The 24,521-nt window shown below is 55.1% G+C and overlaps 10 protein-coding genes and 1 non-coding gene across 11 annotated transcripts; 3 read left to right on the forward strand and 8 right to left on the reverse strand.

The window, feature by feature from the left end:
• Positions 1-950: 950 nt before the first annotated feature.
• PUNSTDRAFT_133473 (uncharacterized protein) lies at positions 951-3,734 on the forward strand (the record flags this gene model as incomplete). The annotated part of the gene is made up of 1 exon (XM_007382904.1): positions 951-3,734. One exon carries the CDS (start codon positions 951-953, stop codon positions 3,732-3,734), a length of 2,784 nt encoding a protein of 927 aa, XP_007382966.1.
• A 720-nt stretch (positions 3,735-4,454) lies between these two features.
• PUNSTDRAFT_133474 (uncharacterized protein) lies at positions 4,455-6,248 on the forward strand (the record flags this gene model as incomplete). Its single annotated transcript, XM_007382905.1, has 1 exon — positions 4,455-6,248. One exon carries the CDS (start codon positions 4,455-4,457, stop codon positions 6,246-6,248), a length of 1,794 nt encoding a protein of 597 aa, XP_007382967.1.
• A 618-nt stretch (positions 6,249-6,866) lies between these two features.
• On the reverse strand, positions 6,867-7,878 carry PUNSTDRAFT_43997 (uncharacterized protein; the record flags this gene model as incomplete). Its single annotated transcript, XM_007382906.1, has 2 exons — positions 6,867-7,667; positions 7,741-7,878. The coding sequence occupies 2 exons, from the start codon at positions 7,876-7,878 to the stop codon at positions 6,867-6,869; spliced, it is 939 nt and encodes a 312-aa protein (XP_007382968.1).
• A 1,341-nt stretch (positions 7,879-9,219) lies between these two features.
• PUNSTDRAFT_43998 (uncharacterized protein) lies at positions 9,220-10,454 on the reverse strand (the record flags this gene model as incomplete). Its single annotated transcript, XM_007382907.1, has 2 exons — positions 9,220-10,130; positions 10,247-10,454. 2 exons carry the CDS (start codon positions 10,452-10,454, stop codon positions 9,220-9,222), a joined length of 1,119 nt encoding a protein of 372 aa, XP_007382969.1.
• Positions 10,455-11,031: 577 nt separating this feature from the next.
• On the reverse strand, positions 11,032-11,134 carry PUNSTDRAFT_t55. The gene has a single exon. It is a non-coding gene; the product is annotated as a tRNA-Glu (tRNA).
• A 749-nt stretch (positions 11,135-11,883) lies between these two features.
• On the reverse strand, positions 11,884-13,172 carry PUNSTDRAFT_101620 (glutathione peroxidase). The gene is made up of 5 exons (XM_007382908.1): positions 12,786-13,172; positions 12,704-12,726; positions 12,584-12,651; positions 12,358-12,531; positions 11,884-12,292 (listed from the first exon to the last, which is right to left on the reverse strand). Exons 1-5 carry the CDS (start codon positions 12,887-12,889, stop codon positions 12,179-12,181), a joined length of 483 nt encoding a protein of 160 aa, XP_007382970.1. The 5' UTR covers positions 12,890-13,172; the 3' UTR covers positions 11,884-12,178.
• A 708-nt stretch (positions 13,173-13,880) lies between these two features.
• Positions 13,881-17,011, reverse strand: PUNSTDRAFT_20563 (uncharacterized protein; the record flags this gene model as incomplete). Its single annotated transcript, XM_007382909.1, has 16 exons — positions 13,881-13,992; positions 14,050-14,119; positions 14,181-14,258; positions 14,323-14,421; positions 14,469-14,553; positions 14,605-14,733; positions 14,788-15,081; positions 15,136-15,232; positions 15,291-15,416; positions 15,555-15,694; positions 15,743-15,874; positions 15,925-16,151; positions 16,204-16,291; positions 16,353-16,444; positions 16,671-16,797; positions 16,850-17,011. Coding segments are annotated over 16 exons (2,058 nt in total), but the record flags the coding sequence as incomplete, so codon positions are not given.
• Positions 17,012-17,284: 273 nt separating this feature from the next.
• Positions 17,285-17,775, reverse strand: PUNSTDRAFT_66150 (uncharacterized protein; the record flags this gene model as incomplete). Its single annotated transcript, XM_007382910.1, has 2 exons — positions 17,285-17,630; positions 17,690-17,775. The coding sequence occupies 2 exons, from the start codon at positions 17,773-17,775 to the stop codon at positions 17,285-17,287; spliced, it is 432 nt and encodes a 143-aa protein (XP_007382972.1).
• Positions 17,776-18,379: 604 nt separating this feature from the next.
• On the reverse strand, positions 18,380-19,585 carry PUNSTDRAFT_143170 (TPR-like protein; the record flags this gene model as incomplete). Its single annotated transcript, XM_007382911.1, has 8 exons — positions 18,380-18,667; positions 18,733-18,816; positions 18,873-18,996; positions 19,049-19,141; positions 19,194-19,251; positions 19,316-19,344; positions 19,400-19,419; positions 19,477-19,585. 8 exons carry the CDS (start codon positions 19,580-19,582, stop codon positions 18,549-18,551), a joined length of 633 nt encoding a protein of 210 aa, XP_007382973.1. The 3' UTR covers positions 18,380-18,548.
• Positions 19,586-19,725: 140 nt separating this feature from the next.
• PUNSTDRAFT_51891 (uncharacterized protein) lies at positions 19,726-20,442 on the forward strand. The gene is made up of 3 exons (XM_007382912.1): positions 19,726-19,872; positions 19,945-20,187; positions 20,254-20,442. The coding sequence occupies exons 1-2, from the start codon at positions 19,752-19,754 to the stop codon at positions 20,151-20,153; spliced, it is 330 nt and encodes a 109-aa protein (XP_007382974.1). The 5' UTR covers positions 19,726-19,751; the 3' UTR covers positions 20,154-20,187; positions 20,254-20,442.
• A 326-nt stretch (positions 20,443-20,768) lies between these two features.
• On the reverse strand, positions 20,769-24,003 carry PUNSTDRAFT_143172 (uncharacterized protein). The gene is made up of 3 exons (XM_007382913.1): positions 23,669-24,003; positions 23,223-23,596; positions 20,769-23,162 (listed from the first exon to the last, which is right to left on the reverse strand). The coding sequence occupies exons 1-3, from the start codon at positions 23,924-23,926 to the stop codon at positions 21,923-21,925; spliced, it is 1,872 nt and encodes a 623-aa protein (XP_007382975.1). The 5' UTR covers positions 23,927-24,003; the 3' UTR covers positions 20,769-21,922.
• Between the last annotated feature and the right edge of the window lie 518 nt (positions 24,004-24,521).

The raw sequence follows: 24,521 nt of genomic DNA on the forward strand, positions 1-24,521 counted from the left end.
ATCAGTTCGTAACCATATGCTCCGTCCTTACGATTGACAGTTCCACATGGTTCATAGTTCCGATAACTCCTTATTCCACATGGTTCATAGTTCCGATAACTCCCTATCGATACGAGCTCCGAACCGTGCCTCCGCGTATATAAACTCCTAGCTCCTGTACTCTAACTCCTTAGTTCGAATATCGACTAAGTTACTCCTCTGCTCCGACACGGACTTAGAGCGCGTAGCGACTCAAGCCTTAAAGCTTGAGTCTGGTCCGTACTCGCACTCACTCTCTGTATCTCGAAACTCTGCTCCGACTTTCTCCGACTTTCTCCGACTCTCTTCCGACTCGACTCCGACAACCATCTCGCTAGGTCCGGACGTCACACCTCCGGCGTCGGACTTAGCTCCGTCTCGATCTTGACACGCAGGGTCCGTCGCCTTTCAGATCCGGCGGGCTGTCGAGGGACAGCACCGGATCCTCACTTCCCCATCGTCGTATGGTGGCGGCAGATGTTGCCTACAGGGTTGGTGCTGCGGCACCAACGCCTGATGATAGTTCTCCTGTGGCGGTCGGGCCTCGTGCACCGAACCCTGGAGGTAGTGTTATTGCTCCTGTGGCGGTCGGGCCTCGTGCATCGAACCCTGGAGCGCCTCTCGTGGCGGTCGAGCCTTGTGCGTCGAACCCGGGGGTCGAGTATTACGTCGGAAGACAAGAAGATGTCTCCGTTGAGGAGTGGCTGTCGCACAAAGGATCGCGTAGCAGCACTGAACATGGTATGGGCTCGTCTTACCTGTCTAGTCGTATCCATGTCAGCAATCCATTGGTGCTCGATGATCAGCCTATACCTGATGGTGTTGCATCGGAAGCACGGTCACGGCGCAGTGTTGAAGATGTCATAGCCCGAGCGCGTAAATGGACGGATGTCCGGGACCGTGAGCTGCATGATGCAGAGCGTGCACTTATCATGGAACAAGAGGCTTGTCGTGCAGCCGAACGACGTATCTCTGACCTGGCGGCAAGTGTAGAGAAGCTCATCAAAGTCGTAGAATCGCAGTCCGCCGAAATTGCGACCCTCAAGCAAGACCTTCGTGAGGGATCATCTCGTAGTTCAGTGCGAGAGCGTCTGCATGAAGTTTCATACGTCAAGGACGACGTGTCCACGAGCAATCAAGCTGTATCCAGCCCTATTCCGGGCACTCTGAGACAACGTGACGATGATGCTTGCTCACAACATCATGATACAAGTACGGCACAGCCGTTCGTGCTGGCGTCAGGCAGGTCTGCCGGACGGAGGGCGTGTGCGTCCGTAGCGCCGCCGTCGCAGTTCATATCACCGACAAGTTCGCTTGGTCAGACACTTGAGCGTAAACTTAAGCAGCTGGAAGATGCTATGCTCACCATGGATAAGGCCGGAGCTGCTGCTGTGAGACCGAATGTCAAGCCCGAGCCCCCAACAGTGTACGATGGGCGAGACGACTTAGATGCGTTCCAGCGATACGTCGAGGAATCAGTCGAGTATCTGATAGATGGAATGATCAGTCGTGAGCGGCACGTGGCAAAGATAGGGCACTTCCTCGAGGAGGAGGCCCAGATGTTCGTCAAGCGTGTTGTGAAGCAACCGGAACGGTGGTCAGTACATCAGTTCTTCAACGAGCTGTTCAACTACTGCTTCCCCGACGGATTCCTGAATGCAATACGAGATCGTTGGCAAAATTGTCAGCAGCTGGAATCGTCTGTTAAGGTCTACGCCGCGACCATGGAGGGTCTTTGGGATGATCTCGGCGATGAGATATCACCCCGTCAGTTCGTTCAACGCTTCTGGAACGGGCTGAGTGATGCAATCAGTCGTGAACTATACATGGACCGGCTGCACCCAGATATCAGCACTTACGAGGAGGTTCTCGAGAGTGCTATAGTCGCAGAGCGGGCCATAAACAACAGCCTCCATGCGCGTGAGTGGTCTGAGGAGTCGGATACTGAATCCGAACCCAACACGATGTCTGAGAACGAGCTACAGGAGCACATGAAGTATGGCCTGTGCTTCAACTGTCATCAGAAAGGTCATATTCGTCGTAATTGCCCCGACGATCGTAATCAGGAAAGCAGTGAGTGTGATGAAGACGACACACCTGCATCCACGGCGAGCTATGCCATTGCGTATGTCAATATGTACGATGATGCCGTAACTACGTCCATGAATGGCTGCGACACTGGTCCGCAGATGCAGGACGTGTTGCAATGTGGTTTGATTTCTTATGGGATGTTTGACGACAAACGACAAGTTGCGGAGGGCGAGCTTGATATCGCTCTCTCGCAGCTTCAAGTCGATGACCTTGCATTGTCCGAGCGTCAGCTTGGTTGTTGCGATGAATTTATGAAATACCTGGAACCGTGTGTCTTCACGACGGATGCTGCCTGTGACGAGCACGACGACCATGGGTCCAGACCCACTCTTGTCTATTTGGACAATGTGCGAGCAGTGCGACTTGAGCTTAGCGTCTTCGTCGTAGGACCCCGTTGGTTTGGCGACTCTGTCGCCGGTCTGACGGATACTCTTGACGAGACGCCACCTAGTCACCTGTCACCGTATGTTTGGAATATACGGATAGACGAGATGGTAATTGCAATTGGCATGCTTCAACCCCCAGGCGGAGCTCCGTGTGGCGATATTGTGGGCCAAATTTCTGGGAAAGAGTCAGACACTAGCACGAGTGTTGATTTCCCATCGGTTCCAAGTTTTGACGTGTTCAATGCCTCGATTGACGCACCTAGCGGCACGCCGGAGGGCGGGACGGTAGAATCAATTAGAACCGTGCACCTTTGGTACTCAGACCTCACTAGAGGGTATTTGAGCTTGCGACCGACGGTGATCTTCGAGGAGGTGAAAGGCCGTCGTATTCTTAATATCGCATATGCTAGTGTACAAACCACGGCGTGGTGCAATGATGCAGACATAGTTCACGAGACTTCGTTGGTCGTCGTGAACCCTGAGCTGTTGACGTTGGATGCAATCACGAAGTCGGCGAAGCGGCTGCATGACCACGCGTCAACGCCATTGCCGAACATAGACGGTATTACTTACCAGGGTGAGGATCATCTTGGTTATGTCTTCGCCGGAGGGATCAGAGTCCGTAAGGTACTCGTCGATCCTCAGCCCGGAGGGCGCATATATGTCGTCCTCGGCTTCCCCGGTTGTTCTGTCACATTCCTCAAGGTCAGCAAGTTCGAATCCCTCAAGATTTCCAGCAAGATTGTTCGCACCTTCAACCACTGTCAATCCTCACGCCATTCCTTCCCCTTGCTCGACACGACGTTCGCGTACCCCTCCATCCGTCGCGTCCCCACCCTTATCAAACCGCCATCGGAGACGAAGTCCGACTCCTGCGTACTCCTTTGCGACATCGAGCGCATCATCGAACCCCCGAAGGAACGAGTTCCGGCAACCTTCATCGAATACGCCCCACCCGTACGCGGATATCTCTTCGGTCTCGCGCATGATAGCAACGGCGGCATCTATGGCATCTATGGCAAGCCCGCGGGCATTCATCAGCATACCCAATCCAGCCATAACGGGTCACCTACCGGTCTCCTCGACCGCATCACCACATCATCCCCGTTCGACTCTAGCCACGGGATACAGCCCCATTCCGAAGCTGCTGCCAACGAGCCAAGGTCACTGTCATATCATCCCGAGGCTACGCATCCCGCGTACATCGCCGCTTTTGGTCGTTCGGATCTTACGAAGTAGCCATCTTGATCTCCACCCACAGAGCAAGATGGAATTACTCACAAGAGTTGGGATGTGACATGTGACAACTTACAGATTACTTACTGTGACGCGAGCAAAGCCTGATAAGGCTAAGGTGCATTCACACGGTTAGGTTCTCGAGCGGCACAAAGCAGAGAGTCACAGATCTCGTATTTGAGCACTCGAGTAAAGGTAGAATAGGGTACCAAAAGGTGAGCTCCAGACGACGAGGTAGCTTGACTTTATACCCTCGTCGTCGTCAGATGGAGCATGTGGTCGTAGAATGATAATCAAAAGGGGAACGGCGCGCCAGCGCCGACTTGCTCGAAAAGGAAAGATGGTCTCGGTCGACCTCCGGGAGAACCGGCACGTTACATCCGCCCTCCCAAAGCGGAAACCGCTTTGACCAAAAAGGAAGGATCCCGCCCGCCTTTGCTTCAAACGACGATCACGCCCCGCCTCGGACACCGCTCTCCCAATTCGACTCTTCCTTGCGCGCCGCCACCACCTTCACGACGACTTCCATCCTACATGAGTACTGCCAACCTCCGACTTCCGACGTGTTCTTCTTCTCCTCCAGCTGGCGCTTCTCGGCTGAGTCAACGGGCTGGTATCTCGGAATACGATTGACTGTCTATCGCTGTATCTGCCACTCTGACTACTCCCGTCAGAGACCTTCATCGCCCTCGCATTCGACAAGACCTGCTGGTTGCATTCTCAATGGAGCGCGTGGAACGCATGCATACACTCAATCGCGAAGCCGAGGAGACCTGCACGGAGCTTTTAGCCCTCTGCGGCGACCAATATCCTGATGAATCGTCGACCGATCCCGCAGTCAGTCATCGTCCGCTCTGTCCAACGTCCTCCTGCTCGTCCGCTACACACCTGATCGATGATCACGATGCATCACGTACCGAGCGCATACAAGGACTACGCCGCCGGTTGAAGGACATCGCCGATGCTATTCTCGATCTTTGCGCCGAGCACAACGCATCCCGTCCCGTCAGTCGCCTTCCTGTCGAAGTCATGGCAATCATATTTCATCTCTCACAAATTTCCCGGACTCAAGACCACAATTACGGCCCACCATGGGTAGATACGACATGGTCGCCGTCGTTGACGCAGGTCTGCGTATCATGGCGTGAAATCGCCCTGAACACACCGTCATTATGGAACTGCCTGCCCCTCGACAAACTACATCTAGCGCTCGCTCTGAGCCGTCGATTCGACAATCACCTCCTCCGCATCCGTGAATCGGGCATGAAGACGTGGAATGGCGATGCCAGCGTGATGCTGTCCAATATCCTCGCCAAAAACACCGCACGCATCGCCGAAATTCGGATCGGTAGCCGGAGAGGAGCCGTCGTCCGCACGGTCTTGGATGGATTTGATCAATTGGCCCCGGTTTTGCAAACGCTCTCCCTCGTGCTGCCTGATAAATATGATCATTCGTTCATCAGCGTGATGGAGTCCATCTGCCGGCTCAGAACCCCCGCATTGCAGCATCTGAAGCTAATGCGGGCCCCGTCGCCCGCAATATGGCGATCGTCTCTCCTGCGCTCGCCGGGATTGCGCTATCTACACCTACAGACGACGTTCGAAGACGTGCTTGCGGATGCCCTGGATGTTCTCGGCAGTTTGCCGTTGCTGGAGAGGTTGCGCGTGCGTGGCATGCATAATCACAGGCACTGCCATGCTATCCACTCTGATCAAGAGATGATGCACGGAACATCGACGCAGCGGCGTGTCTGCGAAACACGGATGCGTTCTTTGCGTCGCCTCAGCGTGTACGGTGCTACGCAACTGTGCATCGACCTCCTCGACAGCCTGAAACCATCACTACCACTCCGAGGATTATCGATTCACTGTCATACAGACTGCACCCAACACTCCACCAACCTGTGGCAGCTCATCGAACCGTACATTCGGGCTTCTAGTTTATCGTTGACCGTAGAAGACTCCAGCATCTCTCTCGGCTCGCTCATACCCGACGCGCCGGACGGAGGTCGAACTAGAGATCCCGTACGCGTCAGGTTTGAGAGGATCTCGCAGGACGACGTAAAGGAGATCTTCGCTAGGATTGGGTCATATCTTGGGCGATCAGAAGTGTCGAGCCTCCGCTTACACTTCCGTGGGCTGACAGCTGGACCGAGCCTAACAGAGACCCTGTCGAACTGGTCGTCTCTTCGCCACGTCGATCTATACCACGAAGCCGCCGCAGAGTGGTTTCTGCACGCCATACATACTGCGCCGAGCTCGTCGGCGCCACCGCTAGATCGGGCAAGCATGATTCTGCCGAACCTGTCCTCGCTCCAGATAGTGAAAGCCGATGCTCACGACGGTTCGTGGTACCGCGTCTGTCGTGCTGAGATTGCATTGCGATGCAGAACTACGACGGAGGATGGCGGACCCTATTTTCGGTCACTCACGTTCAACAACTGCGAAGGAATCTCAGAGCTGGAGCTAGCCGCTTTGAAGGACTCAGTTCCGGAGTTGGAAATATCCTGGTCATAGCCCACGGATCGCCGCACATTCGTCGGGAAACTGAACCTCGACGTTGTCCACGTTCAAGTTGACAGGCTGGTCTATGATTTATTACTTGGACTCATGGTGCACGTCCCTTGTCTGGTCACGTTTCAGGGATCGCGACCGGTCATCACATACAAAGCATGATGGGTTGATTTCTTCCGCCGAAGGTAATGGTACAGGTGGTAGGATACGACGTTTTATCCTCCTTGAGTGGCGATCCGGACAAAAGACGGGTGTATGTCTGAGTCGGGAGTGCTCAGTCAACGGGTCGCATGGACGCAGAGCATCAGAGAAAGGTATCAAGACACTCGGACGAAGAGGGGGTCCGAGTCGCAACTATGCACGCCTGCCGTGTGTTTTGCGTTTACCACGAGCACGCACCATCCTCGTCTTCAACTATGGTCGTCTAACCACGCCATCCGTTAGCGCTCGCTCCAATGATAGACGATACTCACCCTCACGGCGGCCCAGTGCGCTATCAACGTCGACACCCGTCCGCGAAACGAGACCTTGCATTGGGAACAGGTGAGGTCATCAGCCAACGGACTCATCACCGAGAAGATCTCGAAACGACTAAGATCTGCGCGACGTGATCAGCGGCGCTCAGATGAGGACAACCGGCAGTATAGCCGTAACACCCGGAAGCTCACTCGGTCGCGGGGCCCATCCGATATACGCGCACGCCAGCGCCCACGCGCGGGTGAGCTCCCTCTGCTCCTCGACGCTACAAACGGGGCTGGGCAGGTGCTGCTCCGGCGGCGCGAGCAAGAGGCGCTTCAGCGCGTCCGTCCGGCCGAGGTGGAGGAAGAACAGGCGGCGGAGGTACCGGGCCCCCATGCGCTCCGCGAGCGCGTCGTCGATGCTCGGGAGCGGGAACGCGTGCAGGTGCGCAGAGGCGGCGACGGCGAGGCTCATAAGGTCATGGGCGCCCGCCAGGGCGTACACCTCCATCGGCATGGCGGGCGCGTATCGGTGCAAGAACAAATCGAAGGATTTGCGACCCGGCGCGACGGCAGATTTGACGTCGAATCCGTATCTCGGGAGCGCCTGCAGTGCGCTCGATGCGAGCGCGAACGCAGGTGAGTAGCGCACGCAGTCGATGTCGTATATGAAGTGCAGGAGGACGTTGAGGACCTGGGCGTCCTCGGGCACCGAAACGACGCGGGGTGCGCTGGCTGTGCCGCAGCCCGAGCGGCGCAGAGAGTGCAAGCCATTGAAACGGTTACTTGAGCTGTCAAGAATGCGGGAGTGAGTGTAGAAGAGGATGAGGTCCCTAGAGACGAGGATGACATCCTCGGGACCTGCGTTGATCGGGGCGCCGGGGTAGAAGGCGGTGGAGACGGGCGTCGCCTTCGCGCGGGACGACGTGGCGGGGTTTGGGGAGCCATCGAGGATCACGGCGGTCTGAGGCGCCAAAGCCCTGGGTCAGCACCTCGATGTTTGCCTTTGGAAGTTTGTAAATGCGAGCACGACTCACGGGAATCAACGCGACCAGCGGCGTTCCGGTAGACATGTTCAGCCCTCCCGGAGACTCCGGAAGATTGAGGAATGACTCCAGGGTCCAGTCAAGGACTGGTTGTGGAGGCACTGCAGCGTGAGCGGCGGGAGCAATCATGGTGTCGGGCACGGGCGCAGACAGTGGATGTGGCGTGTAGGGGGAGAGAGCGGGTGGAGAGCGGGTGGACGACGAGTTATCTGCTTCCAAACCTGAACAAAGCGTATTAAATACGTTTGCATCTTAAGGGCAGGCGGTCAGGTGAGGGAAGATCAAAGTGGAATCATGATGTCTGTCGCCGTGAACCAGGACTTCGTCTCTGAAGTACTTCTGGGCGAGACGGAAAAGGTCAACGTAGGCGCTTTCAGCCCACGAGTATCAATCAACGGCTGAGCGTGCAACCCAAGTATGTACTTGGCCGGCGATGGTGGTCTTATTGACCGACTGGCGCTTTCACCATGTTTCAGGGGCGTCCGTAAAACACCACCAGAAGCTGTAGCGCACGAGTATCGTCGTGCTGGATTCAGAAATTGGTCAGAATCCGCTGTAAGTAGCGGCCTGAACTTCCACTCACAGTCATTGCATACGACTAGCGAGAACAGGTTGTTCTGGTCCGCCAACCTTTCAGTCTCATACCCGCGGTGTACCCTCACGACCCCTCTGGTTGAAGGGGCAGGCCCTTTGATGATCCCTTATCGCAGCGAATGCCGCCAAAATCCTGGGCATTGTATCAAAGAAAGTGTTTGTAGGAGAGGAAATCAGTGACGTACCCGCCGTACCAGCGGGCGATCGCACGTTGTTACACTCACGTCCTCGTGTCATCGCAGTCAAAGACTTCATATACAAATGCATCACAAAGACTCACTGTAAACGATGTTTTTGCTCAATGACAGGCTATCTCGCAGGCTCAGGTATTTCGAGAAACGCATCCAAGCGTGAGGACTCCATTGCGAGACATTCAGCTAGCCTTGCTGCAATACAGTACGCGTCTTCGAGGACCTGGGGCTTTAGAGCTTCGGCTCCATGACAGCAAACTGAATCTTGTGTGTATAACGCTTAAAGGTAAAGTATACGAGACGCGCGACTGGGAGACTCCGATTCAGACGGAGCTACTTAACGTCACGTGCATATACCAAGGAGAGTATCTCCTGTTCTCGCCTGTTTCGCTTCTGACCACTCCTGGACGCTGATTGTTGGATCCCCAAGCTTCAAGTGCTATGCACCCGCCAACTTGATATTCCTTCAAGAGATTCAGTAGCATCCATCGGTAATGATGGGCTTGCGGACTCTTCCGGCTCTCGTCAACGTGTCAATGTCAAATTGCTCGATATATATTCCGCCGTATGAACATGTACTGGTGAGTTCCAGCCAAATCTGAGGGAGAGTATCAGGCATACCCCCACCCATAGCATTCTTCCCTGCCGTTACCTTGCCTTACAGCGACGTATCTGCAGGGTGCAGTCAGCCAAAACAAGCACTGCGACACATATTTGACTGATCTAGGGCAGTACCTTCATTGTCCACGCTCCGCTCGATGAACGGCTTTTCCGTGTAGCACGTCTCTATCCCGAGGGCGTTCGCGAACCACGGCCCGGCGGCGTACCATCCGGCATTTGTGAACTCCCTTATCGGGAGTAGGACAAGCTTCTCCTTGACCTCCTCACGCTGTGCCAACCACCGCAACGTCTCGTACATATCGGGGCCCTCCTTAGTCCGGTGACGTTGGAGGTACAACCGCTTCAGCGTCTTCAGTACGCCCTTCAACGCCTCCACCTCTGCCTCCAGCCGCTGCGGGCCCGAGCGCCAGGTGGGGCCAACGAGCCATCGCTTCTCGTTGGCGAAGACCGGACCTTTGTCTTCATTCATCACAGCGTCGAGCGGCACACCAAACACGGCACGCAGAGCCGCCGGGAACACGTCCTCCTGTGGTCCGACGCCCGAGAGCCGCATATACTCGACGGCGGGGAACGTCGCGCGGACGACCTGAAACACCGGTCCGAAGTGATGCCAATCCTCGCCGAACCCGCACCCGTTCTGGAACAGGTGCAGGCGGCGCACGGTGTACAAAGGCGGACTGCGATGGATCGCGGCCGGGTCGCCGCGGAGGTAGAGGCCGAATTCATAGGCGTTCGACCGTTTGAGTGACTGGTAGTGCAGCGTGAGGTCGGTCAGGCGCGGGAACACCGCTGCGTCACGGTAAAGCTTGGCGAAGTCGAGGTCGGGGGCGATGAGCGCCAGGCTTTTCAAGGTCGGGCCTGCCCTCTTGAGGATCTGTCGGACGAGCAGCCCGAGCGACGCCTGCCTGCGCTTGAAGCACCGCGCACGCTCCTTCATCTCCTGGCGCGCGAACTTCTTGTGAAGCACCTTCCGTTCTTCGTAATCCATCGTGTGCCAATCATCGAAGCGGTCAGGGTGTGGTTTCGAAAATGTATCTCCCCCATGGGTGGCACCATGATGAGCAGGTGTTGGACGTTGAATCGATAAGGACGGTCGGCGCGGGCAATTTCTTTGGCGAACTTTTCGAGTTGAGGCAGCTCCCCAGCGAGCCAAAGCGTTTGGAACCTGTTGCGGGCGGACGCGAGGCGGATGAACTTGGACACCCTCGAAAGAACCGTGCCCATGTAGCCTCCTTCGGTGCACACGTACGAGAAGATCATCTCCAACACCTCCTGCGGGAGCGAGTCGAGGCCTGGCATCTCTGTAAGGCAGATGGGGCTGGCGATCTTGCAGAACGAGGTCACGGAGAACGGAGAACGGATTTAAAGTCCCTGGCTTTATGCCCCTCGTCCGCTATTGTCTCGTGAACCGTGGCCATGCTTTGTGGCAAACCACAATGCAATGGTCTGTGCATTGGCCATCATCATTCCAAAATAGTAACCGGTCAACATTTTAATTTCGTGCCTCACCCGACAATCGCATTGCTTCACTGGGCGGTATATATACATGTTACATGCATGTATGAAAAGCAACAAAATCTCCCGACACAGGGAATCGAACTGATCGTTTGCATGAAGCTTTCTTTGCACCGTACGAGTAACAGCGTCAACGACTATGATTGTTCGAGCCGTGATACAAAGTTGAGTGCCGAGAAGTAGCTTCTCGCTCACGCACGTCACTGGCATGACACTTGTGACTTGACATGTCATTAAACGGCCCCTGAATATGAAAAGCTCCCCGGAGAGCGTTTCCAGCGCAAATACAGCCTTGTAGCAGGTCTCCCGACTTCCAGGAAGTTGCGGAGAATGTACAACTGCGATCAGACACCAAAACGAATTCCGACACGGGGAATCGAACCCCGGGCTATCGCGCACGTGATTCATTGAATCTCATTGAATCCCATGAGAGGCGATAATGTTAGCCACTACACCATATCGGACCTGTATCGAAGTGCAAAGCTAATAAATATATCCAAAACATTATGCAGCGGCTGGCATGGTGTCACCGCCCGACGCCTCTTGACCATTAACGCCTTGAAGGCGGCCTTGGGCAAGGCTCACATACACTGTGGTCGAATCATGCCTGAATTTGAAGAGTTTTCTACTTGGGTTGCCGACGCCGACGGCGCAAAACTGCCAGAATTTGTTGTCGAGTCCACAGGCACACAAATTACATGCTGGATCCCATCGAAATCCGGTCAGGTACGTCCGAATAACGAATATATATCCACTGACTTGTGACGATGAGTGCACATCTACATTGAAGAGATTCGCAATCCACTGGCGAGACGCCAAATGCAGCACGGCAACCCGAGGCAGGGTGTCCGTCGACGGCTTCACCTGCCCGTCTAGAATCATATTGCGCGATCTGCAAAGCATGAAAAGTGGCGGTCGGGAATGCTGCGAGGGTGTTCGAACGTCAGTGTCCACACTGCGGATGTTTGAGTTCTCGACGCTCGAACTTACCGGTTAGACTCCGATTCCATGAGTGCATCGACTTAGTCAAATGCGAGCTCATATGTGCATGCTGCAGACGATGATTCCCTGATGGACTTGGGTATCGAGGCACAGCTCGGCGAGATCACCCTGGAGATAGACAGTCAACATTTTGCGGAAGAAGAAACCGGAAGCATTTCCTGTCGAGGTGCCAGGTTCACGCTCGGAGGGCATCGCGTAAGGTACTTCCGTACGGACCGTTTCTATTCATCCAACTTACTACCCCAGTTTTACTGGAGACCAACGATGTTCTCGCCCCAACTATGTCGAATGCCACCCTCTCGATGACAAGCCACTTGTTACCTTCGTCTTTCATTATCGACCCCTCATAGCATGAATCATCCACGCGCTGTGTGAGTGTCGCAGCGTTCAAGCAACCCGCAACCCGCAGTGTCATTCACATGTTCAGGTGGAGAAATGTTCTTTGTTATTCTTTGCAGAAGCAGCTTGCATTCCATCCTGCTGATTGATAACGTATCATGACCTGATTATGCCTCGAGCAACTTGGCGACTTCAGCGTCGATAGCGGCCGGCGACGTCGTGGACGCCCAACGATGGACAACGTTCCCGTTCTTGTCGATCAGAAACTTCTCAAAATTCCACTGCACCAAACAACAAAGAGGTCAACGCTATAGCTCCAACGCGGTCGGAAGGAGGAAGATCGTACCTTGATCCGGGTAAGGCCCAACAGGCCTGACTTCTGCCCCTTCAGCCACTTGTACACCTCGTTCGTGTTGTCGCCGTTCACGTCCGACTTCTTCATGAGCGGGAAGGTGACGCCGTGGTTGAGCGTGCAGAATTGGCTGATAGCGGCGTCGTCTCCGGGCTCTTGTCCGCCGAACTGCATACAGCAGTGAGGTGCTATCCGAGTCAACGTATAGACAGCAACATACCTGATTGCAAGGGAAGCCGAGGATGATGAAGCCCTTGTCCTTGTACTTATCGTAGAGCTCCTGGAGACCTGCACGAACGTTAGGATATCAATCGCGATATGCTCGTTGATGGGATGCGACCTTTGTATTGCGGCGTGAAACCGCTAGACCATCCGATCGTCAGATATCGAGCTGAGGATGAACGAGCGAACGAACGGCTCACCATTGCGAGGCAACGTTAACAATCAGAACGACCTTGCCCTTCAAATCCGCAAAATCGTACACCTTTCCTCCAGGAAGCTCAGCCTTTAAATCGTAGAATCCCATAGCGGACTCAGAGGACGTAGCAAACGATCGTGGCGAAGGCGTGGAGAGGTGGTATGCGTTCAATTGCGGTCGCCGGGTATCTAACCGGGTGGATGGGCGTGAGGTGCGAGCACGCGAATCGTCTCGAGGGTGTGAAAGACCGGTGCAGATTGGGCGCGCAGCGAACGACGATTGCAACTGCCATCCCGCTGACCGTGCCTTTATAGGCGACTGCAAGAGCACTGAATAACGAGAAATAGCATATTTCGCCCCCAGACGTGCGACCTTGTCAGCTCGAACGATGGACATACGGGGACTACACGTGACCAGGAGGTGAGTCTGACGGAGCAGGGCAGAACGTCTCAGCAGAGCCGGTTCTCCCGAGCCCGGTAAACACGAGGAGAGACGAGGCGATGATCGACAGCACTTGGCAAATGTGCATCATCTTATATAACGTGTCGGTGCCCTCGCGCCTGGGTGATATAAGTACGGATGACACTGGCATGTACAACCTCCGCGCAAAATATGCTTTTGCGCGTACAGAAACTCCCCTCGAGAACGTCAAAAACATAGAGAAGTGACGATAGTAGACGCATCGCGTATGATAGCTCGAAACTGTGTTAAATAGCGCCGGGAGGCAGCACTCTTGAGTTCCGCAGCGAGCATTTGCAGGACTCGACCGTAGCGCTGCGGTTTTCGGGACAACACCGCGTGGAAGGCGTGGGTGCCCAACCTGGCATATTCGTAAGCGATCCGGTGCAAGACTTGCTGGCTTTCTGAATCTCTTACCAGATGACGATAGACGATCTGATATCGCTTTTAGCCCCGCTGTTTTTTGCAACCTCACAGGATGCCCGGCTCCGGATAAGGCAATAAGTATGGCGGACGATTTGCCTCACGGTATCTAAAAGACGTGTCAGTCAGAAAACAAGGCACGAGTGAATACAGATAACGTACTGTATAGGAAAGTCTGATTTCTGAAACCATCCTTGCCCCACTCGTGGAGGTAGTGGTGCATCTTCATGGCTGCCAGTAGATAGTTCTGATAGACATTGAAGTAGACGGTGTTCAAGCCGTTATGATCTGTGTCGCAGAAGATAATATGACTGCGATGCTTGACCAACCTGATGAACATGGCATTAGAGTCAGAGTCAGATGGGAAGAAGACGCTTTTCACGTACTGAAGCATCTTTTGCTGAAATGCAACTCCGGGTTGACGACCGTAGCTAACCGTCAGCGAATCGCGAAGGTCTGCGAAAGTGACACGGAGGTTGGCCTAAGTCGTCGCTTCCACGGTATGAGCATCACCTACATCTCTCGTGAAAGCGGCTGTAGTCAACGTTCACCGCGAGGCTAAGCATATCTATCCTGTAGCCACACCACGGAAAAGCTGCATGGGCATTAACACGACCTTAGCTGGCTTTCTCTTTGCACTTTCCTCGCAATAGGCCTACCTTTCTGAAGCGGTGCCACCGTGCTCGCCAGGTCTGGTCCATGGTCAAAGTTCGCAAGAGTCTTATCCTTCGAAATAAAGCATCCATACTCGGGGTGACCTGTGGACCATCAGCCCATGCACGTCCCCAATGGAGGGACAACACACCTTTCGTCATCATCGCTAACCATGCACGTGCTTTCGTGACGTCCGTAGTGATGAAGAGATAATCATCAATGAGCCGCATGAGGAGCTGCTTACGAGAGGTTAGCACCTTATATTGTCCTCGACTCATGCATCCTACGTTATTGGAATCCTGATGGAAACCGGGGTGGTTGCGTTCCAAGTCGCCGTAGAAGAAAGAACAGAGTATGGCCGACAAGATTGATCCTTGGGGTATACCGACCATTTGACGGTAGTATTCGTTGCCTATCTGAAGCCGCGATAAACCTGCTTTTCCCGACGGACAGCGTAAGGTAACGCCCACCTTGACCAGATTCTCCGTGACGTGCTCCTCCAGTAACGCTAGTATGTCGTGCGTCTTCTCGTACGAGTATTGGACCTGATCCACGAAGATGGTATGCTTGAAAGCCGTAGCCATTTCCCTGGCCTGGGCGAGAAAATGCGGGTGCTCGTCTACAAAAGCTTTATGAGCGCGCTCAATACGTGCATATAAATGCAACGATTCCGTACCTTCAGGAATGGCCTTTTTCTTGTACATCCTCCGGATTTTACGGCCGACCTTTGATATGTGCCCGTATCGCTGTATCATATATGCATCCTAATGCCAATCAGTCGAAACGTAACTCGGAATCTCGCGATGAGCTATGTTCACCTCTGTGACGATATGCTTCAAAATGCTCAGAAGGCGACCCTGCTCAATGGTATCGAAGCACGCTTGTACGTCCACCTTCACGAAATATAGCTGCGGCCTATATGCGGCAGTAAGAAGTCTGAAAGATTGACAGTTTGCATGATTGTGGTACTTACAGTTTACCAGCTGCACTGTTTTCCAGCAATCGAGCCTTGTAGGCCTTCAACCTCGGATATATGTCGTTCGAGCCGAAGACGGACGCGCCCAACAGATCCGGTTTGTTCACCTGGATATTCGTCAACCTCTAAGCTGTATCTGCCGCTGGGAGTGTCTCGCCTTTTCGAAGCCCAGGATCTGGAAAGCCGCTTGTAGCATATGGTTGATGGATTCGGCCGGTCTTGATGACTGCCATGTGCATTATTAGCTAGAGTGGGTAGGACAGCGAGGGAAAGTTGCGCACTGGTCCAGCAGGTTGCCGCCTTCTGAGATTGACGATCGGACGCACTCCCGTCTCCTTCGGAAGAAGACGTACGAATGAGAATCCCAGACGACGTTGACGCAGAAGCTGCTCCGCATCGTGCTACGGTACAAATCAGAGTCAGGATCTCGGAGTAGGGAGAGAACGTACGCGATCCAGGCGCTGGAAGGTCGACGATGTCAACCTATCGACGAGCGGCTTGGACAAAGTTTCCCAGTCATCATGCCGGAAATAGAGTACTTTGTTGCGGAACACGGAGGAGTCAGTAACGTGGAATGTTGTCTGCAGGCTATTGAGTAACGATGTTCCAGATGCAGACAACGGTGCCTCACCTTCAGCAGTGTCAGCAGGAAGGAGTCGAAGAACCAGAACATGAAATCTTCGAGGAGCTCGCGCTGCTTCAAAGAGTCGGTGAGCGCTATACCGCTCTTAACCTTGGCTTTCTTCGGCTTCCCGTGAGACCCTTGAAGCCATCCGCAGTCCGAAGTATTCAAGTTCTGAATGACGTTATGGAGCGTGAAGGTCTCGTAGCGTCGTCCAGCGATGAAGCGCTTGATATCTCGAAGGAGGGGTAAAAAATACGATCGGTTCACATTCAAACGTGCTCTTACTCGCTTCGACTACTTTAAAGTTGTCCGCCGATCCCCAGAACGGGCCTGGTATCACTGCTTTCGTGACGAGGATGACATATCGGAAAACCTGATCGTGCGTCATCGTTCGGACTCTCTCATGGGCGGCTGCCGTCATGCAGAATACGCACTTCGTGGTGGTTGCACTCAAAGTCCGCGAACCGAGGCTTCTGCTTGACCTGTTTCTCCGCCTGTGTCAGCCCGGTCGCCAAGATCGTCCGCCCTTCAGAGTCGACCGAGGTGTCGTTGTCCGACGCTTGCGATTGCAGCTGAATCGAGCTCTCGGATAGAAGTTCCTGCATTGCGCTGAATCGGTCTGGTGCCGAGGGGTCAAAGTAGTCCATAATCTCTTACCAGGATAACGGAGCTATCTAGAGGAGGTTTATTATCCCCGCGATCAAGCTGCTAATCATGTCAACACAGGGTCATGCTATATCCTTCCTATTCACGCACTTTCGATGGGCATGCTTTATCACGCAGAGCTTTGTACGCGCACTTCCCGTGCCGCCAAATCATCTTCTCCAGAAGATCGAGGGCGGGCTTCACTCTTTGAGGTGTCTTGCATGGTCCTTTCAGCTAATGCGGGCATGAGGGCGGCTCGGATGCGTCCGTGAGTCAATTTACCTACCCGGATTTCTTCCTCTCGGTTCGACCATTTTGCCCGCTTATTGCTCGCTTCTCCGATGCCATATTCGACGGTGGACGAGAAGGGAGAAGACAGCCCGTACTGCCTAGCGAAAACGTATTTCGACAGATGTCTCGCGTTCGCTGCTTGTTCTTTGGGATCAGGGTCAATCCACTGCTCAGGCGGTATGCTGTCTCGACGAAAGAAGCTCGGTTGGATTCGATTCAGAATATCTATCGATGAAGGTCATCGCTTCACAGTAAGCAGCAAGATGGGAGGGAACCTTACGTTGAGGTGACAGTCCCACGCATATCCGTTGGGTATTTGGGACGAATACCAGTCGCGCATAAAAGAGGCTGGCCCGGTGGAAAGATATATCGGCAGGTGTATGGCTGAGAGGGCAATAGTATGATCAGGTTACGCGGCAAGCTTTGAAAGTTATTCGCACCGTAGCACGGTGGTTCTATTGACCGCCCGGAATGAACCAGCAAAGGCAGACGACGTTGAACGGCTGAGGGTAAGCCGTCGTCGCTTGGCCGGTTGATGCTCCATTGGATCCATTTCCGGGTCCGCTTTCCTCTTACACGAGATCATACCGCCGTCCGAGATATGCTCATGACTATTCTTGGGAAGTGCCTGGGGACGGTTAGCGTTGTTTGTTGTCAGAGCAGGTGCCTTGCGGTGGACGAGAAAGTCGCCTGCAACTTGGCAGTAGCAGTCGTTCGGCAAAGGGACAAAGATAGACGTTTCAGTGAGAAGATGGAGCATGGCAGTGGGGCCTATCCTGCCATTCGCGGTGCTATCAGTATTCTGGAATCCTCCCGCCCAAGACGAACACTGCACCTTGCCAGAAGGAGCTCCCATTCCGGAGTCTGGAGAGCGGTAACGATGGTGTTGACGAAGAAGTTGGTGACGCTGATCCTGTTCATACCAACTTTCCCGCGTTCTGAGCGCTTAGATGCCTGCCTATGCCCCTCAGTACGGAGCAAGGCACCAGTGCGAATTACGCACGGATCGATAACCAGCAGTGATGATATTGTTCGGTCTCCCGCCATGTTTGGCAAACAGCCGCTCCTGAGCTTTGTCTACAATCTTCAACAGCCATCGGTTATCAGTCGTGTCTTATAATCGCACTGAAGTTCGCGTACCTCTCGCATGCCCATGCCTGCAGTTTCAACGCGCAGTCTTATGGAGGTCATTGTCTCGATGCTATCGATCCCAATCAGGCCCCTGTCAAGCAGGTCCATGTAGTTGGTTGGGTCCGTGCTAGCGTTGCCCCACGCCATATCGTCTTGTACCACGATGGAGAGATACTCGCGGACACTTTTTACGACGGGGAAGTAACTGTTCAATATATCCATTGAGATTGATTGTCTGTGTGGGTTTGCCATGGTCTATATGCTCCTGAGCATCACCAGCCACAATACAAGTTGACAAGCAGCAGAGTCCTCGTTCGTCACGTTTTTCGGCGGAACGATGCGTCACCAATGCACGTGATCGCGTAACAGAGTCGGACGAGGCTCTGCGGACTGAGTGAATCTGTGGCTCACGGCAATGTATACAGGTACAAAGTTAATGGAGTATGCGGTGAAATAACGAAGAGAAAATGCGAGTAGAAAAAATGAGCTCGAGTGGGAACGTCGAAGGTGAAAATCTGCCAAGAAAAATAGGACTATGTGGCCAGCCCAGCCTTTCCCGGGCCCTACAACCCAGCTGCCTGGATGGCAGGAGACTTGATCTCCTCCATCTCCTCATCCTCAGTGCTAGATGACGCCTGATTTCCGAGCAACCAGTTTTCACCTTTGTCACGCGACAGCCACCCTGTAGCAGAATCAAGGATCAGCTTCGACCGAAAGTCGACCCAGCGAAAAGCTCAGCACACGCACCTTTCATCTTCTGGTTGTGTTTCTTCTCAGCCTCCTTATCGAGCGCGCGGATACGCTTGAGCTCCGCAGACACCGCCGGCTCATCTACATGAGATCATGTTGGATTCCTACCAAACGTCTATTCCGCGAAGTTCACGTACCCGCTGGATTCTTTTTCGCCAGATCCTCCAGGATAGCTGTAGCCTTCTCGTAGTAGCCTTGCAATCCCAGCGCCTTTCCTTTCCGGAACATGGCCTTCCAGTTGTCAGGGTTCTTCTTGAGGGCCTACGGGACGCATATCAGCCACGGTCTCCGGCGGTGATAGAGGAGAGAGGACCTGATCGGCGGTCTCAACCGCTCGTCTCCAATTCTCAGTTTTTAGGTGACATGCAGACATATTGGCGTAGATCTTCTCCTCGAATTCATCTACCTGTCGCGACGCGATGAGGAGGCGTAACACGACGAGTGGCGGGGTTGCTCACCTCGGTCTTGGGTCTCGTTCCGTCATTGGCCCCGCCGGACATGGCATCGGTGGTATTTCTACGCGCATATGATCAGTTTATTCCGGCCCATCGGTCGTGGAACGTATGACCGAAGTGTTTACCTGCTGATACCTTTCACGTACATGAGGGACTACTTATGGGCGTTGGCACCACCGAACCGCAACTGATAATTGAGATATATTCACCTGATGATAGTGTACCAGTGCTGTTTGCCAGGTCAAAATCGCCTTCGATCGGCAACGGAAGGAGCGCTTCGACTCACCTCCTCTCGCATCTCCCGCCTTGAATGCTTGGTCGCCCTGATCCTTCAATTTCTGTGCGGTCTCGATTTTCACGCGAACATCCTCCGGCCAGTTTGCTGTAGACATGCCGTATGCTTGAGCTCCAGAAAGCTGAGAGGTGTATGGACGATGTACAAGTGATTGAAAGACCTGTGTGGCTTGCGCTCAGTCCCGGCAGTGGCGTGAACGGATAGCTCGGCAAACTCCGTCTGATTCCCTCTCACCCAACCGCGACCTTGCAGCCGGACATTCCACCATGTCCGCCTCCCCCTCCTCACAAAACAAGGAGGCGCTGAAGAGCGCCGTCGGCTTCAGCCTGTTTGGCCTCGCCACTCGCTTCTGGCAACTCGGGATTCAAAAACGACCACTCATGCACTGTCCGTGTTTTCATCCTTCTCCTCGCCCGGCAACCACCTAGCTGACCCTCGCTTTCTTTGGCACGTCCACAGACCCGGCAGCGCACGCGGCATACATGGGCGTCTTTGGCGTGATCGGGTACTACGTCTACCACGGCGACCAGCGCGTGCAGGAGCTCATCCGCGAGAAGCGTGCGGAGATTGCGGAACGGCGCGCAGCGCGAGCGCAACAGCAAGCGGACGCGGAGTTATACCGCATCGAGGCGCAGAGGCAGGCATCGGAGACGGGTATCGGGATATAACGCCTTCGCCGGCCGGGGAGTCGTCCGGTCTCTCGTGAGTCTGTCCTCTGGTCTTTTGCGTTGGCGTTTCGGGTTCTGACGGGTGCGCCCGCTTCGGCAGTATCACTGTCTACTTTCGTCCCTATGTACCCTGCAAGACTTCATAATGCATCTGCTCGAGTTCCAAACGATGTGGGGAGCATTCTTACCTGTGGCCTCCCCAGCGAAAATCAAGCTTCCTCCGACGTGTGATATGTTGACCGGCGCGCAAGTTCAAGCAGACTTGTTACAGAGAGATTGCACATGCGATACTACCTCTTAGGAATTTTTGCAAGTATCGTCGTATCGACGACTCTCATTCCATAGCTCGGCAAAATAAACGATCCATATTTGCACAGAAAACGAATCCAACCTGAATACAAGCAAGGAAATACAAAGAAAAGAGGGCGATTTTGAGTAAGAAGCAAAACGTTTGAGGTTACACCGAAAAGAAAAGCTGCGAGAGAAGCAAGGAAGAAAGGGACAAGCAGGGGGAGGTGGATGTATTGCGACCGACCCGGATGCGTGAATACGTGCAAAGAGGACCGCGCTGCGACCAAGGACTCGAAAGGTCCTGCGTTTGGATGAGGGAGGGGAGGGGAGAGTGAGAGGCGAAAATCAAAGTTGATAGAGAAGTGAGCGTATTGCCCACTTGGATAACGAGGGTGGTTTGGGTGGGTACGAAGCCAGCTAAGGAGCGTATGCGATGTATAAATCGGGGAGGTTAGCGCCGCGATAAGCGGGCGGACGGTCGCTCCGTTAGCGAGATGTAGGGAGGATGGGGCGGAGGGGGGGAAGGATATAAGCACACACAACCCGACCAGAATTCCGGTTCCGGCGAGGTAATAACTTATCGAACCGATATGTGAGATTTGAGACCGAGGAGAGGGGAGTTGCCTGAATGAGAGTGGTGTGTCCGTGTGATGCCGATGACGAAGGGGGGCTATACAAGCGCGAGATGAAGGGAGTGTACAGTGGTTTCCAAAACGGAACGAGGATGTCGGTGGGAGATTGAACGAGAGTGACGCGGGACCGATCTATGAGAGAAGGAGGGTACGTGTTGTCAGGTAACCTGAGCATGTCAGAGCGGGTGGAAAGGCCGGATGTATGCGCGATGGGCGCATGGCGGGTTGACGATGTGTGCAGGAGGAGCACCAAACTACGGTGCAGCGAGAGCATCGGATGGTAAAGCAGGGGCGCCGAGTCTCCTCAGAGAACCGAGGGGGCGCATGTACGCGTACGGAGTCGAGCGTGTGTGGAGGCGCGAGAATTGGCGCGGTCGCAAGCGAGTCGGAGGGTCGGTGGCGGGTAGCAGCGGGGATTCGCAAGCAGTCGATATGGGTTGCAGTCGGTGTGGCTACGGACGCGTTCGCATGCCCAAGACGCATGGGTCGAAGAGAGACCAGAGGGGAGGGAGAGAATGTCCTTGAACTTGATAATTTTGAGAAACGGGACGATGCCGAGAATGCTGAGGATGACCGGGCCGGGACGAACAGACGCGTCGGATTGGGTTGGATGAAGACGGGGAATCCGAGACGAGCGCTGTCCCATCTGATGTTTGTTGTTGATGATGATGAAATAATAACGGACGAGATCGTGTCCATGAGTGTTGGGTAGTTGCGGTAGAGGCTGGAATGATGTTACACTAGGCATACGGTTCTGCCATTTTGAGCAGAAGACGCAGAAGGAGGACAGGGCGCCGCCCCCTTCCGTGGAATCCTCCCTTGGACGCAAGGGACGTCGACGCACGCTCAATGCAGCTGGAACGCGCTCCCGAGCCCGTTCCCGTCGTCCGTCCGCGGAAGATGGTGCACGACCGGCGCCGGCGCCTCCTCTCTCGGCGCCGCGAGGCTGCCAAACGAGATCCGCTTCGCGAGGTGCGGGACGCCCTTGAGCGGGATCGCCTTCATGCGCCGCAGCGGGCGGTGCTGCCCGGGGCTCAGCGACGGGCTCGCGGGCGTCGGCGGCGGCGGCGTGCCCGGAGAAGCGGGCGAGAGCGCTCCGGACGTCTTCTTCCGCTTCACGCTCGCGCCCCCCGCAGGTGTGGCAGTCTTAGCCCTCAATGCCGGTGTTTCGGTCGTGGGAGAAGGCGACGCGGGAATCTTGGGCAACTCGGGACCCAGCATGCTCGGGTTCCGCTGCACATTCTGCCTCAGCCGCGGCCGTTGCGTCGTGCTCGGAGAGAGCGTAGCAATCTTCTTCGTCGGCGCTTGAACTTGTGGGGTCGAGAAGCCCTTGGAGGGCGCGAGGGTCGGCAACTGAGAGCGTCTCGTCTTGGTGCTAGATTTGCCTTGACCGAGGGCCGGCGCCGGCGCGCCGGGTGTGCAGGGTGGCGCGGTAGGCGTCGGCGACGGGCTCTTGACACGCATCTTCTTGGCCAGCTTCGTGCGAGCTTTATCCTCTTCGTCCGACGATGTGGAAGACGTGCTCGCGAAACTGTCTATCCGGTTGTGTCCCATGGTTTGAGGCCGTGTAAAGTAATTGTTATGATTGGTACGTAGGTGGGAAGGAGTAGGCGGGTCGACGCTGATCTTCGTCCCGTCGGAGGACGTAGTGGATATCGTCGAGTACGACGCGGCGCGCTTGAGGATCGGCGGTACGTTGAGCGCATATACGCCCGAATTCCGGGGCGAGCCGTTCGAGGCCGACAGCGACGAGAACGAGTCCGAGCGGCGGATGCGCTGTATGCGCGGATCGAGCACCCAGCCAAGGCCGGAGCCGTCGCTCGACGTCGAGCTCCGCTGCGCAGCCTTCTTCTTCGCGTCTGTTTGCAGGCGCGACGAGACAGAGGACGAGTTGAGCGTGGTCGACGAAGGCGTCGAGGAAATTAGAGTGGGTCCTAGAGAAAGTTCAGTGCGACCGGTGCTCCCAGTCGAGTTCGAGTTTGATATTTCGTTGGAATTGGGGGAAGGAGAGCGGGGACGTGGGCGGGAGTAGGGATGATATGATGACGGGTGCGCGTTTGCGACTCGTTGGAGGCGGCTCGTGAGGCTAGAATATATGCGTTTAGTACGGCGTGCAGACGGATGGAAGAACAATGAACATGCTCACCGTGCCATGCGGTCACTGGACCCGCTTAGTCGCGCGCTCTGCATGAAGTCCATGCTCGACTGCCTGTACAGCGGTAGCTTGCTCCGTCCTGCCGGCCTGTCGGGCGTATTCGTGCTCTGCCGCAGCACGTCCATCGGCGATCCCGTCCTGAGCGGATGTTCCTCCTCCTCGCGCAAAACCAGCTTCTGGCGCTCCTCTTTTGCGCGCGATTTAGCGAGCTCAAGCAGCTTGGCGCGCGTCGCGCGCACGGAATGCGGCCATTGCTCGGGGCCCTTGGCTTGTGCGACGCCGCGGGCGACCTTGTCGAGGAGGTTGGCGGGCGGGACGGAACCGTTGAATGGCGTGAGGATATGGGCGGGTAGCGCGTCGAGAGTCTGCGGAATAATCATCAGCACGCGTCTCGCACGTCGTACAGGGGGAGAAGACCGAGAGAATAAAATACTCACGCGGGAGAGCAGCAGAACTTGGTCGGTCTGCCATTCGAACTCGGGTTCGTCGCCATCGACCGAGCTTCCCCAGCTGTCGGTGCTCTTCCTGCTGCCGGGGCAGAAGAACGCGGATGGAACGGGCGAGCGGCAGCTCGGCGTGCGCGGGCTCGCGAGGGAGGAGCGGCTCGCGCCGCTGCGCGTGCGCACAAGGTGAGGGCGCGGCATCGCAAGCGCGAGCGGCGGGGGAACGACGCCGCCGCGTCCGCCCTGGTGCATCGTCGGGGGCGTCGGGGGGAAGAGCGAGAAGAGAGAGCGAGGGACGAACGACGACGACGAAGACGGAGGGCAGTGACTGAAGGGCACAATGGGCGTGCGCTCCGTATTTGCGTTTCTCTTTGCCCGCCGGAATGAGCGGCGACCCCCGGATACTCCCATCCTGTTCAATATTCACATCGCTATCCCGACATATCGGTTTCATCCTCGCGTAAGTATAGCACTCTGTTTCTCCATTTACCAAGGGACCGAGGGCGTGTCGGTACGATCTCACAGTGCGACACCTTCAAACAGCCTCACGATCCCAGCAAGCATAAAAATAAAACGCAAGAATAGCGGATGGATACCGACCGCCCTGCCCTAAACCTCATACACGTTGCCCGTCGCGTACCTGACGTCGACGGTGAACTAACATATCCTCAATATTACCATGTTACCCAGGCTTATCCCTTCCCAGTACACCTTCGGCTGCTCGCACCGAAAGGTTCATGCACCGGTTCCCCGCAAACCATGTAATTCTTTCACCCCACGCATCCCATACCCACCAAACCGCGCATGACGCTCTCATCCCGCCAGGATGATCGGCGGAGACAAACCT

The sequence above is a fragment of the Punctularia strigosozonata genome, assembly GCF_000264995.1.
Source record: "Punctularia strigosozonata HHB-11173 SS5 unplaced genomic scaffold PUNSTscaffold_5, whole genome shotgun sequence".
NCBI classification, from domain to species: Eukaryota; Fungi; Basidiomycota; class Agaricomycetes; order Corticiales; family Punctulariaceae; genus Punctularia; species Punctularia strigosozonata.